Source organism: Ursus arctos, unplaced genomic scaffold (assembly GCF_023065955.2).
Source record: "Ursus arctos isolate Adak ecotype North America unplaced genomic scaffold, UrsArc2.0 scaffold_3, whole genome shotgun sequence".
NCBI lineage: Eukaryota > Metazoa > Chordata > Mammalia > Carnivora > Ursidae > Ursus > Ursus arctos.
Window position 1 is genome coordinate 76,582,344 of NW_026622985.1, and position 19,761 is coordinate 76,602,104.

The 19,761-nt window shown below is 36.4% G+C and overlaps 1 protein-coding gene and 1 long non-coding RNA gene across 11 annotated transcripts in view; one reads left to right on the forward strand and one right to left on the reverse strand.

Moving 5' to 3' along the window:
- The window catches only part of POT1 (protection of telomeres 1), a 79,135-nt gene extending 70,088 nt beyond the window's left edge, over positions 1–9,047 (reverse strand). The window contains exons 1-2 of one of the 10 annotated variants that reach the window (XM_026510368.4): positions 8,729–9,047; positions 7,747–7,928 (exon numbers count right to left, since the gene is read on the reverse strand). In XM_026510368.4, the coding sequence (XP_026366153.3) occupies positions 7,747–7,869 (123 nt within the window). In that variant the 5' untranslated portion in view covers positions 7,870–7,928; positions 8,729–9,047. Of the gene's footprint in view, positions 1–7,746; positions 7,932–8,389 lie in introns of those variants that run through there. The other 9 variants (XM_026510344.4, XM_044388015.3, XM_026510359.4 and 6 more) reach the window with 9 other exon arrangements.
- Positions 8,817–19,761, forward strand: part of LOC113263662 (uncharacterized) — a 53,585-nt gene continuing 42,640 nt past the window's right edge. Inside the window, exons 1-2 of the long non-coding RNA XR_006410688.3 lie at positions 8,817–8,896; positions 13,908–13,953. This is a non-coding gene — a long non-coding RNA (uncharacterized LOC113263662). The remainder of the gene's footprint in view (positions 8,897–13,907; positions 13,954–19,761) is intronic.

A 19,761-nucleotide genomic window follows, 5' to 3' on the forward strand; every position in this document is an offset into this window, starting at 1 on the left:
TACAATTTGTTCCTATCTTTAGCTGAAGTGAGCAAAGAAAAAATGGAAGTTGAATTAAACAATAAGCTTTGGAAGTTTAAGGATGACTGAATAGTAAGAGACTTCCAGGGGGATTTATGTCCCCAGAGTTGTGTTTCCATTTCAATAAGGGATGGATGAACCCTAGAAACAGTCCTTTACATTCTAAATGATATATCTATATTCAGAAGACGTGGTTTTTCTCTGACTCTCAGGAGCGGAGGGTAAAGCTGGATAGGACAGCTGTCCTTTATAAACTCCCAGATTCATAATTTCAAGGTTCCTTTTCTACAGTGCAAGAAATCCCCTTTTCACACACAGGAAGACTTTTGATCCTCACCATATTGCCTTGAATGAGGAAGATGGGGGATAGAAAACTGATGCAGTCATTGTTGAGAGTAAAAATTACAGTTGGTCTATACTCCAGAAATCTCATGTTAGCTTTCAGGAAAAAAGTGAATATTAGATATTAAAAATGTATCACACATGCCCCCATTATAAGAGTGGAGTCTTCCTAAGGTCAGTGCCTCTCAGATACGATACAAATGCTTTTGTGCACAGTATGAACCTAATCTATTTGGCTCCTCCTGACCAACCAAATCTACTGAACGGTATGTAGTACACCACCTAGAAGCTGGATTATATATCATTGCTTGAGAGCTACTTGACCACTTGACATTTACCCAAATAAAATAAACACCTATGTTTACATAAAAATTTGTACGTGAATGTTTATAGCTGCTTTACTCATCATTTTAAAAAACTGGAAAGAATCCAAATACTGCTACACTGAGGAATGAAGAAATGGACTGTGATGGAATTCTAGACACCAATAAAAAGGAACAGTACTGACCAACATAACATCCTGGAAGAATCTCAAATAATTCGTGAAAGCCGCCAGGCTCAAAAGGCTACATAGTGCAGGACTCCATTTACATGGCATTCTTCATTCTTTTTTTTTTTTTTAATTTTATCTATTTATCAGAGAGAGAGAGAGAGTGTGTGCTAGTGCACAAGCAGGGGGAGGGGCATAGGGAGGGAGAAGCAGGCTCCCAGCTAAGGAGGGAGTCCAATGCAAGACTCGATCCCAGGACCCTGTGATCATGACCTGAGCCGATGGCAGATGCTTAGCCAGCTGAGCCACCCAGGCATCCCTCTTACGTGGCATTCTTTTTTTTTTTTTAAAGATTTTATTTATTTATTTGACAGAGATAGAGACAGCCAGCGAGAGAGGGAACACAAGCAGGGGGAGTGGGAGAGGAAGAAGCAGGCTCATAGGGGAAGAGCCTGATGTGGGGCTCGATCCCAGATCACCGGGATCACGCCCTGAGCCGAAGGCAGACGCTTAACCGCTGTGCCACCCAGGCGCCCCTTACGTGGCATTCTTAAAAGGCAAAAAGTATACTGTCAGAAAACTGGTAAAAATTGGTTGCCAGGGGTTGCAATTGGAGTAGCAGCTGACTATGAAATTTTGGGGAGTGATGCATTGTTATACAGCTTAATTATATTTGTGATTATATGTTCTTATACGTCTGTCAAAACTTGCAGAAATGTACACTAAAAAACAATGAATTTAACTGTAAAATGCATTTAACAAAATTCAAGAAACATAAATAGGAGGTATCTGCAGGTTAAAAAAGGGTATGTAAGTATTCAAACTGAGAGCTGAAAAATAAGAGATTCATTCAGATATATGAAAGAACAGAAATCATATACTTTGATCTAACTTTTTAAAATAAATGAGCATTGTTCATGAAAATGTTCTAATCATGAGAAATAAGTAAAGGATATTTCCTAGTTTTAACCCTACCGAATAATAACATGTTCACTTACATCTAAAAGGAGGTATTGTAATAAAAGGGCTAAAACTGAAAAATATTTCACTAATGTAAGTAGGAACAAAAATTAAAAAATACAGATAGTAGACTGCATAATCAGGAGAAAAGTAAGAACTTAGCAAACAACTGTATCATTTAAATGCCTCTATATCAGGCACACAAAATAAAAATGTTACAACTAGATACAACTCAGTAGTAACTTGTAGTAATGATTTGTTAGAAAATTGAATCAGAGAAAATGGATTCTCACAAATAATATATACTAATAAAGTACATAAGAAACATCACACTAATCAACCAAATGAAAAGTAAGTTTGACAATACTAAGAAGTATTTGGTAAGACCTTAAATGCAATGAAGTAGAAAACAAACTGTAATCCATAAAACTGTATTTCATATGAAAGAAAATACAAGGGAAATGGAAAATAAACATAAGAATAAAATATGTAACAATGTCTACCTGGAGAATATTGATTAGAAAAGTAAAACTGAAATGAAGCATTATTCTCTTTCTTTCACTATCAGACCCATTTTACTTATAAAGCCCCCACCTCCTTCCTGTTACATTCTCTCCTTTATCCCTAACTCAGGTACAAGAACTAAAATGAAAAATTCACTAACTATGCATAACAGAATACTGGACATGGCAGAAAAAAACATTCAATGAACTTGAAGACAGATCAATAGAAATTAATTTGAAAATTTCACTCAGGCAAAAACCAAAACAATACTTAAGAAAATGGAACAATACCTCAGAGACCTATGGGACAATATCAAACAGCTTAACATACAAATAGACATGTAACTGATATCCTGAAAGGAGAAAAAAGTAATCATGTGGTAGAAAAAAAAAATTCCAAGAAACATAGTCAATAATTTTCTTAATTTGACAGAAAACATTGATTTATGGATCCAAGAAGCTCAGTTATACATAAGTAGGAGAAATTCCAAGAAAAGCCACACCCAGGAACACGGCAGTCCAACTGCTAAAACCAAAAGATAAATAAGAAAAGAGCCAAAAGCAGAACAGGACACATTACGTATAAAACAATGGAAGCCAGAAAGCAACAGAATATGTTAAAAAGTACTCAGAAGGGGGGGGGGGGGAGTCAACATCAAATTCTATATCCAGTAAAAATTACCTTCAAAATGAAATGAGTGATGGATATTAAGGAGGGGACTTGTGATAAGCACTTGGCACTGTATGTAAATGATGAATCACTAAATTCCTCTCCTGAAACTAATATTACACTGTATGTTAACTAACTGGAATTTAAATAAAAACTTGAAAAAATAAAAAATCCCAAAGGTGAAATAAAGGCATTCTCACCTGAATGAATACTAAGAAAATTCATCTCCAGCTGTACTACAAGAAATGCTAATGGATGTTTTTCAAGATGAAGGGAAACTTGGGTATACTGGTAAAAATAAAGCACATCAGAAATAGTAAATATGTCAGTCTGTATAAAAGACTATGTTTTTGCCTTCTCTTAATTTCCTTGAGAGACAACTCCCCATTTAAAAGCAAGAGCTAACATTGTAAGGTGGAGTTTATAATACATATACAAACAGATATAACAGCTCAAGGAACAGGGGAGTAGGAAATGGAAAAAATTCTATTTGTCAACTGGGAAGAAAGAAGCAGGACATGAGAAATAAGAAGCATTACTTGAAAAGTGGTACAATATTAACTGTAAGTAGATTTTAATAAGAAGGTATATTGTTAGTACTAGAGTACATTAAAGACAATAATAAGGCAGGTGTTGTTCAAACCAATAGAGAAAACAGAACAGAATGGGAAAACAATATTTCATGAACCCACAGAACTCAGGAAAGAAGGAAAGATGATCACAAAAAGGACAAATGGAAATCAAAAAGCAAGATGGTATTACTTAAACACCATTGTAACAATTACTTTACATATAAATTAAGCACTCCAATTAAATGGTGAGATCGACAGACTGGATTAAAAAGCATAATCCAGTGACATGCCATCCAAGGGATACTTAAAATATAAAAACATAAATAAATTAAAAATAAAAGATACACCATCCAGTTAATCTAAAAATGCTGGCATAGCTAGATTACCAGATAAAACAGATGCTCAAAAAGTTACCAGAGATAGACATCTGATAATGACAAAAGGATCCATTCATCAAAAAGAAATAACCACCCAAATACATATGCACTTAATAACAAAGCTTCAAAATAGATGAATACTGACATAACTAAAAGAAGAAATAGACAAATCCACAATCATACCTGGTATTAACACCTCTCTCTCAGTAATTGATAGAACAAAGAGAAATAAAATCAGTACAAATACAGAAGACCTGAAAACACAATCGTACAAGTTTATACCATTAACGTTGACGGACCACCAGAAAAGACAATTGCTGAAAACACATTCCTGTCAACTACACATGGAATGTTCAGGAAAGCAAACCACATGGTGACCTATTAAGTCTTAATAAACTCCAAAAAAACTGAAATCTTGCAGAAATTACAAATCAGTATCAATAACATATTTAGACACATCCCTATCTTATTAACTGTCCCCAATGTTACTCTTTAAACATCCTCTTTAAATGCATCCCTTCCTTTTCATTCCTTCACAATAAAATGTATTCTTTAATATGAAATGGAATATTTAAAATGAGAAATCACAATTTTTGTTACTGGTAGTTTACAACAATTGTATTTACTTCACCACTTGTTATTAGTAACCTTGTGTAAATTTTTAGGACTGTTGACAGTTTGAAAAAATTTCTATTAAGTTTCTTTCCTGTATAAGCTGCAAGATTTGTAACAATTGTCCTTGAAGTAGCTTCAGATTCCATAGTTTCAGTATCTATTTTCGTCCACTAACTATATACACCTCATGCTAGGTCTGACAGTATATATTCATACCCTGGTACAACTTCTGATTCCATACTTTTCTTCTATACTACCCAATGAGTGGGAATGTTCCTAGAAAACATTTCTACACCGGGAGAGCTCACACATTCTGGCTATTAATGGAAGTAACTGCAAAGCACACAAATATATCTCATTAAACCTATTCCACAGGTCAACTTCCCCTTAGCTACATATTCCAAAAATGTTCTCAGCCATTCCAATGCCACTTGATAAGACAGGAAATGTGATGGAGGTGAAGTCAAAATGGAAAGAGACAGCAATCTTAACCATTTTATATTAAAACATCCCACTTGTGTAAATTCTACACATATGAAAATGTAAATTCATTTCTAAGACCCCTATCATGGTCTTGGTCTTGTTCAAATAAGTTTGTTTTTTTTTTTTTAAGATTTTATTTATTTATTTGACAGAGAGCCAGACAGAGAGGGAATACAAGCAGGGGGAGTGGGAGAGAAAGAAGCAGGCTCCCAGCAGAGGAGCCTGATGTGGGGCTCGACCCCAGAATGTCAGGATCACACCCTGAGCCGAAGGCAGACGCTTAACAACTGAGCCACCCAGGCGCCCCAATGTTCAAATAAGTCTTTTAAGCTTGAACTTCACTAATTGCAAAATAATTCTGTCTCTGGTCAATGAGATTATGGTACATTATTTTCACTGAAAACTATGAGTCTAAGTAAATTCCTTGTCCAAAGGCGTGTTAATGATATCATTATCTTGACCACATTAACTAGCATTTACTGAATGCTTAGAATTCATTAAATAGCACTTCACACTTAATCCTCATTGCATTTCTATGAAGTAGGTTCCATTATAATTCCTAGCTTACAAATGGAAAAGATAAGGCATAGGTAGATAAAATTACTTTCCCAGTTACATAGCTAGTAAATGGTGGATCTTTGCTTGAATCCAACCAGCCTGTCTCCAGGGCTTCCACTCCTTTTCACGATGCTAAACTGCTATAGGAGTAAGTTTATGAACATGGACTATGAGTCTGAGTGTGAGTGTACTGGAAGGAAAGGGGACAGGGTGAGGACAGAATAGAAGAGGAAAGAAAATGCAGATAAATTTTTAAAAACTTTATTTTATTTCACTTTAGTGCAGTAGCTGTGAAATTGATTTTAGGTAGTATAAGAGACAGTCACTGTTAACCAAATGCAAAACTGACTCAGCTAAAATCAAAATGCTTTCCGCTACTTCAGGACTATGACTTTCATAATAAAAATATCAAAATACCAGAATACCACAACATACTCCTTGAAAGACATTTCCTGCTTTCACTTTCTCACCCAACATTCAATCCTCAAACCACTAAAAAGCCGATCCAGCAACATTAGGCTTTCCAACATTAGTCTTTCTTGATTATTAAATCAAACAGATACTTTTCAGACCTTAGACTGAGCATTTAGCAACAACATAATGCTTTGGTTAGTGGTAAATGTAAAGAAAATTCAGATCACAGCTCAGCCACTTAATAGCTAACCTTGGATCTAACCTTGGATGAATTACTTATGCTGTATCTGTTTTCCCAACTATAAAATGGGAATAATAATATCTATTTACAGGGACCTTTCAAGAATTAAAAGACAGAACGTATGTAAAGCACTTAGGAGAGTGCGTACCAGACAGCAATTTACGTAAGAGTTACTGATACTACTCCTTGGAACTTACCTTTCTAAATAAATATACAAGACACCACTCTCTCCTGGTTTTTCTCCTACACCTCTGGATTATCTATGTCTTATTCATGCTACCTTCTTAACACTAACATTCTTCAACACATCTTCTCATTCTATTCTTTGGCCAAAATCTCCCTAAGTAGGAACTCTTTGAGCTCCAGAACCCAAATCTATTTGCCTATAGGACATTACTACCTTGATACCTTTAATAACCTCTGAAAGATATCCAAAACTGAACTCATTATCTTTCTTCCTAAAAGCATGCCTATTATTTTCCCAGGGTTAACAGGACTTAAAACCAGGGAAATGTCCTGAACTCCTCTTTACCTCTCTCATCTAATTGTTCTCCAAGACTTGTTGATTCTGCTTCTTTATCTTGTCAGTTCCAACTTGTCTAGATTCTAACACCAGCTCTACTACTTATTAGCTGCATCTCAGGCCAATCACTTAACCTCTGGAAATGCAGTCTCCTCACTTACAGCCAAAGAATAATAGGACCCAATCCATAGGGCTTTGCGATGATTAAATGAGTTAATATATGTAAAGCACTTAAAATACTACCTAGTTCCTAGAAAGAGCTCAATGTTAACTTTTGTTACTATTATTATATTACTATTTTGTCTGTCTCCTTTCTATGATCTCCTCTGCCCCTGGTTCAGACCAACATCAACTCTAAACTAGATTACTTCAACTGTCTCTTAACTAATTAATTATTCTTCCTCTAATCATGCCCTTTCTGATATATTCTTCACCCAAAAGCCAGAGCAATTTAAACCCAAAGTGAATCATGTCTTTGTTCTGCTTAAAATCTATTAAAGGTCTCCCAGTTCGTAGGGTAACATTCAAATTCTTCAACATGCACATGAGGACTGCTTATACCCAAAATGAAAGGTATAATCTCAGTCATCCTTTAAGTTCCAGCTCCACTTTCCTGACCTAACTTGTCAAAACCAAAGGTTCTCTCCTAAGTGTTCACATACCACAGTTCTAATACCAATTCATGAATATAATTAGAGATTAGGTAAACTGTCCAAACCCAAAAGAATTCAGTCCCCTTTAGTTCAAGCCCCATATTCGTTCATCTTTGTACCCTCAAAACTTATTCCAGTGTATCACAAAAGAATTCAATAAATGTTTGCTAAATGAATGCTAAATAATTAAGAATAGCATCAAATAGTCACAAACACTCTGATGCATGTAAAACTATTTCTAAAACAACTCTTAAAATAAGCTCAACATAAAAATAAGCATTCCTTTTAGAAGAAAAAAGCATTCTGAGTTATGAAAATTCTTACCTGGATGTATTTTTTGCTATAATCACAACCTGGCTGTAGAGAACTGAAATCTACTTTGTTTAATTCATTTAGCAATTCAACTTCAGGCACTCCATTGACTTCTTTTATTAACTCAAGTGGCATATCAGATCTGTTTCAAAATGTTGTCCAGAGCAAATTCAACTAGAGAAGTTGACAGCTTGCTGCTGAAAACACAAAGACTAGTGTTTTACCCAAAGTGTAGTCAGTAATTTTAAGCCTCTTTGACTTCGTTTTGCTTTTTCTTTTAGTTAGTAATCACTCGTGGGGGGTGTAGTGAATTATTCTATAATTTTATTACAAGAATCAATACATGCATTCCCCTAAGACACTGAAACTCAACCCTTCTCTAGTTTTCTATTTAAAGAAGTACCTCTAAAAGCCAGTTTTAGGATCTGTGAAAACTACGCTAACAATGTCCTTTACCAAAACTGTGCTTTAAAATGTACAAGCTACTGGGGAAGGGATGGGGGATTGAAAAGTTTGGTTTTCTTTTTTAATCCCTTAGCAGTTGTAATAGTGTGTACTCAAATCGGGCACCAAAAGGTAATTACTCCAAAATACATCTGTTGCCTCCTCCCTCCAGCCCCTATACAATCTCAAGGACTACTGAACTGATACTAACTTGTGCTTCGTAGGCTCAACCTTACTTCTCAAACGTCTTGAGCGGGACACGCACTAGTGTCAAAACTTAATTTTAATGTGTGCGCACCAACCTTCCTCAAGCCAGTCGAGCTCCGTGAGGGCGGGGACTTGGGCTAACTCAAGTCAGCTGCTCACAAAACGCCAAGCAAGATACTGAACACAGCACGCTCACGCTAAAGACAAATATGAAGGGTCTTTCTGCAATAGCCACACCAAATTTTGATCTAAACTAAATCAGTCTCTTTAGCATACCCGCTCACAACCCGAACCACTTCCTACCCACGCAACGAACTCCGCACCGACTTAGAAAATCACTCACCCCAGCGCTGGAGAAAAACAAGGAAGTTTAGACGGCGCGCCGGTGACGTCACACGCACGCGGCGGCCCAGGTCTCACGCATGCGTACACGGTCTCTAGGGCTAAACTCTCTGCTCCCAGGCCCGTGGAGGACGAACTGCATGCATGATGATGGTTCCTTAGGCCTAAGGTATCTTGGAAGTTTCGCGTTATACGTAGATGGTACGGGCCAGGGTGAGGATGGGGCCGTGGTACAGTATCCACCAGGAATTTTCGGTGCTCCCCTTAGCCCCGGCTCCTGTCCGTCTCCCGCGTTCCAGGCTGGAGGCGCGGACTGGGGAAGCGGAGGCGGTCCGCTGGGAGATTCATAAATCCTGTAACCAATAAAAAGTCTGTTCCAAAACCGGGGCGGGATTTGAGATTAGAGGCTCCTGTGAGCAAGGCACTTCCGGTAACCCCGGTTTTCTTTCTTTCTTTTTTTTTTTTTTTAAGATTTTATTTATTTATTTGACACAGAGAGAGACAGCCAGCGAGAGAGGGAACACAAGCAGGGGGAGTGGGAGAGGAAGAAGCAGGCTCGCAGCCAAGGAGCCTGATGTGGGGCTAGATCCCAGGACTCTGGGATCACGCCAGAAGCCGAAGGCAGACGCTTAACGACTGAGCCACCCAGGCACCCCAACCCCCGGTTTTCTACCTCTGAAGCGATCACCCAGATGCAGATTTTACAGAGAAATAATTTCATCAATGAGTAATGCTATTTTTAGATAGATTGGATTAACTTCTTCATTGGTTTATAGGGCTATGGCCTGGCGTTGTAATGAATAAGACGTATTATTAAATGTGAATTTTTTTGCTAATTTCTGATTTACATTTCGGTTCATTTGAGGAAAGTGAAACCCACCTCAATGCAGGATGTAATAAATAATTACATAAATATTTGCAAGTCTAATTTGGACTAAAATATTTGCTGTAAATACTTATTTGCAGGAGGAAATAACTGTTTGAAGTAACATTTTTTTTTTAGCAGGAAGCATTCTGTTAGCCTACCTTCTCTTTCCCCTCACATCCCTGTATTCACGTACTATGCATAAACCAGCTGTGACAAGAGGCTGAGCTCAGGAGCTGAACTGTCCATTTGAAAAAAAACAAAAAACAAAACAACAACAAAAAAAACCAATGCTAAGTAAGGCTCAGATCCTCTTCTTACCCTAGCCTCACCCAGCTCAGAAATACTGTGCCTTCTCCCTAAGTGAAGTCTTCCACCTTGGCTCTGGATTCTAGCCACTTTCATTTCACCTCCTATCATTAGTTACATATCTTCTCTCAACATATTTTCAACTTCTCCTTACTCTTTCCCATTGGCATTTAAACATATTCTTCCACAGCCTAAGTTTATTAAGGGCAGGGAGAACTGTTTACTATTATATGCTTTGAGCCTGCTCAGTGTCTGGCACGTCGTAGGGGCTAAATACTTGTTGAATGAACAAATGCTCAGGAAAAAGATGTTTCTCTTTCCTTGCCTCTGGCTTCTACCTCTCCATCTTGGCCCCACCTCCACCCCCATTACACTGAAATTGCCTTTGCCAAGATCACTGAAGACCACTTGATTGCTAACCCAAAAGAGCACTTTGTTGCTAACCCAAAAGAGCACTGTTTATACTCTTTAGTCTTTCCCACTTATCTTTCTAAAGAGCATTTTCATTTTGTTACCATATGTTTAGTTTGCCTCTTTTCCTACATCAACTGAATCTTTTAAAGTTTTTCTTTCTCTAGTTAATCTATAAATGTCCATATTCTATTCTGATGAAGATATCTATAACAGCTTTTTTTGTTGTGATTGTTCTCAGTTTCTCTGGGACCTAAACACTTCATATACATCCAGGTAACTTCCAATCTTGTTTCTTGTTCACTGTCTCCCAATTAGTGGCAGAGCTGGGGATACATATAACTCCAGAGCCTATACTGCTTTCCCTCACATTAACAATTAGTTTGTATAAATTCATTCTATAAATGAAGAAAATTGAACATGAATATCCAGTACAACTGAAGTGCAATGAGAGAAAAAAGAATGGATCAACTAGATAAGGCTCTGAAATCATATGTTAAAACAATCCGGGGCACCTGGGTGGCCCAGCGGTTAAGCGTCTGCCTTCGGCTCAGGGCGTGATCCCGGCGTAATGGGATCGAGCCCCACATCAGGCTCCTCCGCTATAAGCCTGCTTCTTCCTCTCCCACTCCCCCTGCTTGTGTTCCCTCTCTCGCTGGCTGTCTCTATCTCTGTCGAATAAATAAATAAAATCTTAAAAACAAAAAAACAAAAACCCAAAAACAATCCATTACTGCTTTGCTGTCTATTGAAGCAGCATGAAAAAATTCCAAGACAAAAAAAAAAAAAAAAAAAAATCCAAGACTAACAATTAATGTATTATCTATTACAAGTACAATTTTTTAAAGTGCAATGAAGAAATTTTTGATAAACTACCATTAACTTGAAAATAAGAACCACAATGAGAGGCAAATAAGTATTTTATTTGGAATCAAAGAATTGCAATTCAGGGAGCACAGAATCAGGTAGAAACTCAAAGCAAGTGTTTTTATGAGGAAAAGAAAGGGAGCCAATTACGTGAGTTGAAGAGGGAAAGAAAGTTTCCTGTGGGTGTTAAGTTATTCTAGGTTATACATTGATTGACCACTAATTCTATATTGAGAAAGTTCAGGCCATCAGGATGTCTGTACTCAAGCAGTTGTTTAGAACAGTTGCCATTTTGCCGAGTGCAAAGTTTATGGCCCAGGTCAAACAGGTAAAGCACTTTCTCTGCAGGGGCCCCTCTGGCTCTATTTCAGAATGTCTGCAGTCATGTCAGTTTTTCACACTACAACATGAAATGCTCAATTTTTAAAAAGTTGAAATGAGATTCTCACTAATAAATAATGAGCACTAAAAGTGGATGAGTATTTTTATTAATAAAAGCATAAATATAAAGATACGGTGCTGTTTATAAGTAATTGAGCAAAGATAAAAGGAATTAATCTGCATATTCTGGTACTTCTGTAATGGAGACCAAGCTCCTTCTGTTCACCACACAGTAGGCCAGTAAGTCAAGAGGCAAGATGTTGGGGAAAGGAAAGCAACTTTATTTGGAAAGCCGGCAAACTGAGGAGATGGTGGACTATTGTCCCAAACAACCATCTCCCCTGGTATGAAATTAAAGCTTCTTTTATGTTAGCAAAAGGGGGAAGTAGGAGGGGAGGGTGGAGTCAAAAGGTGACTGACCTCTGTAGACATCCCAGGAGGCTAGTATAACACTTCTTTGTCCTTGGTCAGTTAATCTTTACATACAGGAATCTGGTCATGCCATTTCTTAAACATAGCGTAGTCATTTCTATATGTATTTCTTATCTCCTTGGATGAGGGAGAGTTTGGGTAAAAATCAATTTTTACAAATCTTAGCTGTAATATGCCTATGTGCTAGGGCTAAGCAGAAGTTTCTAAGCTATAGGTCACAGCAGCAAAAGAAACAGAAGCAATATGGAGTCAGACATGCGAAGTTTCTCCCTGATATACTTCTTCTCTCTTGTTAGCATTTTCACATTGCTCTTTACTATTTACTTTTTAACCTGAAACTTTGATTTGAATTTCCTAGTCACCTAGCACTTCAAATTTATTTTCTTGGCAATAATTGCTGCATCATTAACCCATTCCTATTGTGATTTATCGTCTTCCTGTAAGCTGTTATTGGCATGTTGCATCCCTACAGTTTGACAATATCATCTTTTACTGGTTTCTGAGATTCCCTAGCAGATTCCCTAGCTAGGCTACATTGGTTAGAGTTCATTTCCTTGTAATCTAAGGGCATTTTTATCCAATCCTTTTGAACATCTAGATCAATTTATGAAATCTTATTTCAAGGAAGCATCAAATTTTTATATTGTTACATATTTTAAACAAGATGATTCAAACACAAATTTATAGCAAATATATGTTTAAATTATAAATTTAAATGATGAGGTCTGTAATCACTTAGTGCATGTAAGGAAGGTAGCATAACAAGGAATCCAAATGTGCAAAGCAAGGCCTGGTCTAAGCAAGAAGGGCCCAGATTTTCATATGAAGGTGAAAGGGTCATTCTCCTGTTTTGGACCATGCCATGTGGCACCTAGTGACTTATAGTGTGTAAAAGGGTGAAGATAGGCTGACTCAACACAGATAGCCTTCTGTTGAGTTATATTAATGATACATGTTGAGATGGGGGAAAAAATCCTGCATTCACAAAAATTAACACGAGTATTAATTTAGAAAAAGATTCTCTGACAAGTTGGCTTATGGAATAAAACCAAGACTTGCAGGTACCTAACTGTGGGAAGAACTGTGTTGCCCAAGAATGTGTTTGGTTCTTCAGGTTTCTCTGCAGAGGTGGGGAAGAAAGAAATTAAAGATGAACCATCGAAAAGCTAGAAGGTGTGTAGTCTCTGATGCGTATGCTGTCTTCCATTCACATATTCAAAAAAAAAAAAAAAAAACTTTACCAAAGTAAAGTTACTGAGCTCACAGTGAGGAAGCAAGGAACTTGGTTTATGTTCAGATTGATAATAGTATAATTGAGGCAGCACACAGAAAAGAGATGAAGAAAAATAAGAGGAAAAGACCTGTTTGGAATTAACAGACATGAAGGATAAATTAGATCTTTCAACTTCTTAACGCTATAAAAGTAGGGGTTTATGTCTAGAGTTTAGAGTGCCTCTTTTATACATGCCCTGTATTTTATACCATGAAGATATGTCCTGGAAAATCCTGCAGTGACACTCACATATAAAACCTTATTTCTGTGTAATCTTAGAATTAAAAATTGCACTGATAGCTTGTTTGTTTTGGAAGGTCAGTGGTCAAAAAGTTGGAGAGCACCATAGCAGGTAGCTATTTATTAGCCTGATATTTTTCTCTTTTTTTTTTCCCCTTCTTTTTTGAGAGACCCAAAATAGGCACACTCTTAAAACCTTTTTAACGAAAGATTTTAAGTAATGGAAAATTGATTAGGAGGTTGCATGTTTTTTAAATTCATCATGATTATTTGGAATAATTGAGCACCATTTGCTTTAGGTTCAAAATGCATTTTTAACACGAAAAGACATTTCCTAACTTTGTCAGATCTTCTATTAAATAGATTCTGCATTTATTCATTACATTTGTACATTTTTTTCAGGAATGGAAAAGTCAACATCACAGAGTTCTCTTGATGAACACTGAAGGTATTTTATTCATTTTTCACCTGTATACAATAACAGTGAGACTGTCTGTGGCTAAATGACAGTGTATCTTTTCTTCCCACAACTTTCCCATCAAAGATTATGTGTTGTTAGAATGATAGGGTTGTAGCCTGCCGTATTAATTAGAGGATAAAATATCATTTGTGTTGGCCCTACTTTTATCTAGTTCTCAATAGTAAAAAATTAGTCCAAGACATCTTTCCTATGATTAGAGCAGAATAGAAATGATTACCATATAATCACATTTGAAAAACCTCAGTTTAATTAGGGTATATTCAACCCAGAGTGCAGTGTCAGAGTCTGGCACAGCCAAGGGAATAGAACAGATGGAGAAAAACAAATAATCTGCCATGCCTACTTATTTTCATATTAAGATGATATAAATGGGTCCAAGGTCTGGAGGCGTGTTTGTTTAACAGTCTTGTAAGTGTATTAGAATAATAAAAAAAAAAAGATAAAAAGGAAATACATTCTTTTTTGTTTTGTGTTTTTACCTGACCAGTAAGATTTTTTATGTACTCCAAGTAATCTCCCAATTCTATCCATATCAGACTTCCAAATGCTAATAATATTAACCTCGATCAATCTCATCCCCGGTTTTTCCTTATCTTAGAAATGCCTTTTTTTTCCCCAATTTATGCCTGATTTTCTTTATATCAAGTCATCTATTCCTCCATCCAAAAAATCCTATCCTCTTTGCCACAATTGCAGATTCAGGAAGGAGCATGTAACCCAATGCAATCCAAGGAGAGATGAAGAGATATTTTCTGGAGACTACTGGGAGAGATTTTTTCTGTCTCTCTGTAGAGATAACATGATACATAGCCTCCGCTCTTACTGGTACCAAGTGAGGAAATCTGTAGACCTGGCATCCATTCCACGACCAAAAAGGAACCAAATTTAAGATGAAGCCAGTCTATGGTAACTCTGTAGAATGTCAGATTGTTTTATTTATGCAAAATTGATGGTAATGTTAAGCCCTCGAATCAACTAACTCTAAAACCTGACATGTCTGTGAATGTCTAGTTATATGAGCTAGCAAATTTCCTTATTGTTTAAATCATTTTGAGTTTTCAGTTTTCTGTTACTGGCTGTCAAAAGCAGCCTTGTTTCAGGTGAACGCTGGGGAATTCATAGGTACAAGACATCTAACATCGCTAATAATCTTCATTAGCAAAATCTAATACTAAATAAGAGAATAAGAAAAATCTAAGAATTCAGATTTTAATTTCTTGTCCATCCACCACCCTGCAACACCTTGACATGCTATTGGTGAATCACTCCTTTCCCACTCTCAAAGCAGTTACATATTCGTGATTTCCCATTTATGTCTTTAGCTCTAGACATATTTCCAAAATCTATATTTCCCATGAATTCTAGACTTGTATTTTCAACTGCATACTAGATATCTCCACTTAGATGTCTAGAAGATATCTCCAACTTTCAAACCATACCAAGCCTAAAAGAGAACTCTTAATTTTATAAACCCTCAAATTGCTCCTCTTTAATACTTTAGTACTTCCCCTAACTCAGTGAACATCACCACTTTCATGTAATTAATCACTCAAGCTAAACCCACCTTGAAGATACCCTTAATTCTTCCTATAAAAGCTCATAACCGATCTGGAAGCAACTCCTGTTGTCTCTATCTTCAGAACATATCCCATTCTGGATCCAGTACTTCTCACAACCTCCATCAAGCTAATTCTCTCTCACTATTTCAAAGCAACAGCCCCCTAAAATGGTTTCCAAACTTCCATTCTTATTCTCTTACATCTGATTCTCTTCATAGGACCCAGAGTGATTCTTTCAAAATATAATTGGAAAATGACACTCCTCTCTGCAATATTTTTAATGCTTTTTTAATTAAAAATTTTTTTAAAGATTTTATTTATTTTTTTAAAAGAGAGCATGAGTGGAGGTAAGGGCAGAGGGAGAGGGAAAAGGACAAGCAGACTCCCCACTGAGCATGGAGCCCAATGTGAGGCTCCATCCCAGGCCCCTGAGCCAAAGTCAGATGCTTCACTGACTGAGCCACCCAGACACCCCTTTTTAATGTTTTTTTTAATCACACCCAGAAGAAAATAATCTGCCTCCCACCACCTTCACCTTTGTATTCAAATATCCTCCTCAATCTCTCTGCTAAACAGAGACTACCTTGTAGGGCAGCTGGCTTCAGGCCACCCCACTGATCCATACTCCTTAAGATCTACTATCAGGGTTACCACTGGCTGAAGCCAGAGGGTATGGGACAGCAAAGATGTCTGTCCATGTCAGCCTTCTCAAGTAGAGAGCAGGTCAAAGAAGAATGACAAAAAGGTCTGGAAGGGCAAAGAGAGGATATATGGCATGTCTTTCTAGAATTTTTATTCCACTTTTTGAAGACTAATTTACAACTATTTTTAGGATATGGATTAGGAAGTAAATCGCTTATCCTTTAGGGATTACTGAATAAAAAGGAGCAAGTCCAGACAGTGAGTGCCTCAAGGCAAAGCAAACCTAATTCAAACTGTTTGTTTTTGAGGATAAATAAGCAATCTGGGAGAAAACAGGAACAAAGACACTTTTCAGGACATGACTGGGATTTGTGATAAATTGTTAATTTAATTCCAGTTTCATAGGACCCTTTGGTAAATATAGTTATCTATTACAATAGTTTAGTACTATTGTAAATCCTGGAAAGTCTGCTAAAAAAATTATAAAATATTAATGTAAGGATGAAATATTAAAATTATAAGACTCTTCCCAGAAATTTTACATCGGATACATTCTATAAACCTATATAAACTTCACAATTTTCTAGCTTTCCCCAGAATCAAATAGTAAAATACACACTACAGTTAGAGTCACATTTGTATACTGATAGTTTAAGCATTTTCTAATTATAACTGCATAGTTTGATTATATTCAGACAGCTCCAAGTTTTAATACGATTTTCCAAGTTATCTTTGGTGTACCCTCCATTTTTTAATGCAAGAATATATTGGCGGAACAAAATTTGCCCCCCCCCCCAATGTATCTCTTTGGCATGTGGATTATTTTAGACTGAATATTTTTAAGAAACAGAAGGCTCAGGAAAAACCTTTCACCTTCTCCCTAATTGCCTAAAAGAATTCCGATAGAGGACCTATTCCAAGAAGAGAGCTATTACCATAAATATCCGCAGTATAATATGAGCTAGGTATGATAGAGAGAAATTTAGCAAAATCTGTTAAAATTCCTCTGTATGTCCCATTGTTTCAGAATGGCCCAGCAAACATTCGATTACCAAACAGTGACTATTTTTCATCTTCCTGTGAATTGTTTTCCTTCCCTTTGAAATCCCAAACCTCTACCCCCTTGTCTTTAGTTTAGAAAGACCTATATACCTCACTTTGCCTTACTGTCTTTGGAATCTCTCATTTTTATGTGCATTCCCCATAATACATAATTAAATTTTATTTTCTCCTGTTAATCTGTCTCTTGTCAATTTAATTCTTAGACCAGCCAAAAAGAATCTTGAACAGTAGAGGAAAATTTTTCCTCCTCAACACAAACATTACAACAATAACCATTTAAGTTGGAGCGCAAATATCCACATTTTTCATAGAACCTTCTGTACTATGTCTCCACCTTGATATTTGCATTCTGTGGTGATGACTACCACAGAGATGAAAAACATGGGCACTACCAAATATGTAAAAGCCCCCAAATAACCTAAATCAAAAGTTTAAAAAGGCCCCTTTCAATTAGGACTATTAGATAATAAAATATCTAATGACATTCTTCAGATCTTTGCACCATGAGTTATGCATAAGGTATAATCAGGCTGCTCTTCTACCATTATGCCCTTTATAAGGTGCCTCATCTTTTAAATACACATGGAAAAAATATTCTGCAAGCAACAAATTCCCTCACAAAAAAAAAAAAAAAAAAAAAAAAAAAAAAACCACTAAAACAAACCTCCAAATTTCTAGAAAAGATAAGTCAACAACATTTCTTCTTAGGAATGTTTAACCCAGGCCACACAAAAAAAACAGGTTTCAAATCAGTAATCACAGGAAGTATTGAACAAGAACATTGGCTGAAGATGGCTGACAAAATATAAAAACTCTCTCCAACCCCAATCACCTTTAAATGGCCATATATAATACAAAATAATAAATCAAAAGTGGTGATAGAAAACTAGAATATCTTTTATCAATTAGTCATGTCATTTGAGGAATCCATTAAATACAGAAAAAAGAGAAAAGAGGCTTACAGAAGAGGATTGAGCAGCAGATGTGAAATGGTACCAAAGGATGCTTCAGACCCAGAGCAACACATTCAAACAGTTGGGGAGACCTCCAGAGATGGGATTATTTGGGTGAATGCATGTGGAATAGCTGGCCAGAGTCCTCTCCTTCCCTGGGCATCAGCTACATCTGCCCTTGAAGCAAAGTGGCAAGGGTGAGTGCCTGCATCATTGAAGCCAGACATAATCAAACAGAGATTTCTGGCATGGTCTACCAGCATTTTGCTCCTGTAGTCTCCTAAGGCCAGCTCTTGTGTCAGAATGTACAACCACAGCCAGGCAAAAGCAAATTATCAAACAAAAATATCAGAAGCTAGCAAAAATATCACCAAAATTTTGAGGAAAATATGCTTTACTAACGTAAGTCACTAAACCCAATTTGACAAGAAATTAATATCAAGATTGTAGAGAGCAAACAGTAGACTTTAAAAGAATGTAATTAACTTCTTCAAAGTGAGTCAAGATATTACAAAAATATCAGAAATAATAAAGGGACCTATTATAGATGTAGGATATTAAATGAGTATAAAATAATTGGTGTAACAAACTTTATGTAAATATGAAATATTTAATATATAAATATTAAGCAACACATTACTGCACAAGCAATGGGCCAAATAAGAAATCAAATAGCAGATCAAAATATGTCTCAAAAAAAAGTATGTCACAGAACAAAAGAAAAAGAAAACACAATATTCCAAAACTTAGGAGATGCAGTGAAAGCAGATAGAGTGAAATTTATGCTATAAATGAATGTATTGAGAAAAAAAAGTTCAAATAAACAGCATTAATTGTAAAAATTCACCCCAATAAAATTCTAAATGAAATGGATAATTGGGGGAGATATAAATTACCCAGATTTGCTCTAGAGCGATTGAAACTGAATTAGTGAGCACTTATAGACAAAATGGAAGAGACAGTAAAAGATCTACTCTTTAAAAATACATGATTAAGGCATTTCACTTTTAACCTGGAGAAGAAACAAAATATCTGTCCAATTCTAACAAAGAAAATGACAAATGGAAGATGAAATTCTATATTAGACAATAATCCGAAACTTTAAAATATTTTAATAAAGTATACCACGTGTATTGAACAGGGGACCATTTTGAGAGAGAAGATTAAGAGATCACTGACCACTTCAGATCATGAGCAAATCTGTCAGAGCAGCACGTTTCCAAAGTGGTTGGTGCCATCCAGTGGAAAATTAACTTCTGTGTTAGACATCAAGCTCAAGTGTGTGGACTGAGAAAGTCTTCCTAATCCTTTGTCTGCATGGAGTGTCAAGGGAATTAGAGTTGAAGGAGAAAACACCTACATATATTCCATTTTTGCAACAAAGCAGTTTACCACACTCTTCTTCATGTTAGCCCAAAGTACTCATCTGGTCTCTTCTCACATCAAATTCTGTAAATAACTGCCAGAAAGAACTTCTCACGTGCACAGGTATGCAGCATTATAGAAAGAACATACAAGGCAAAAAGTCATAAAAAATAAATGAAAAGCTAAAAACAAAG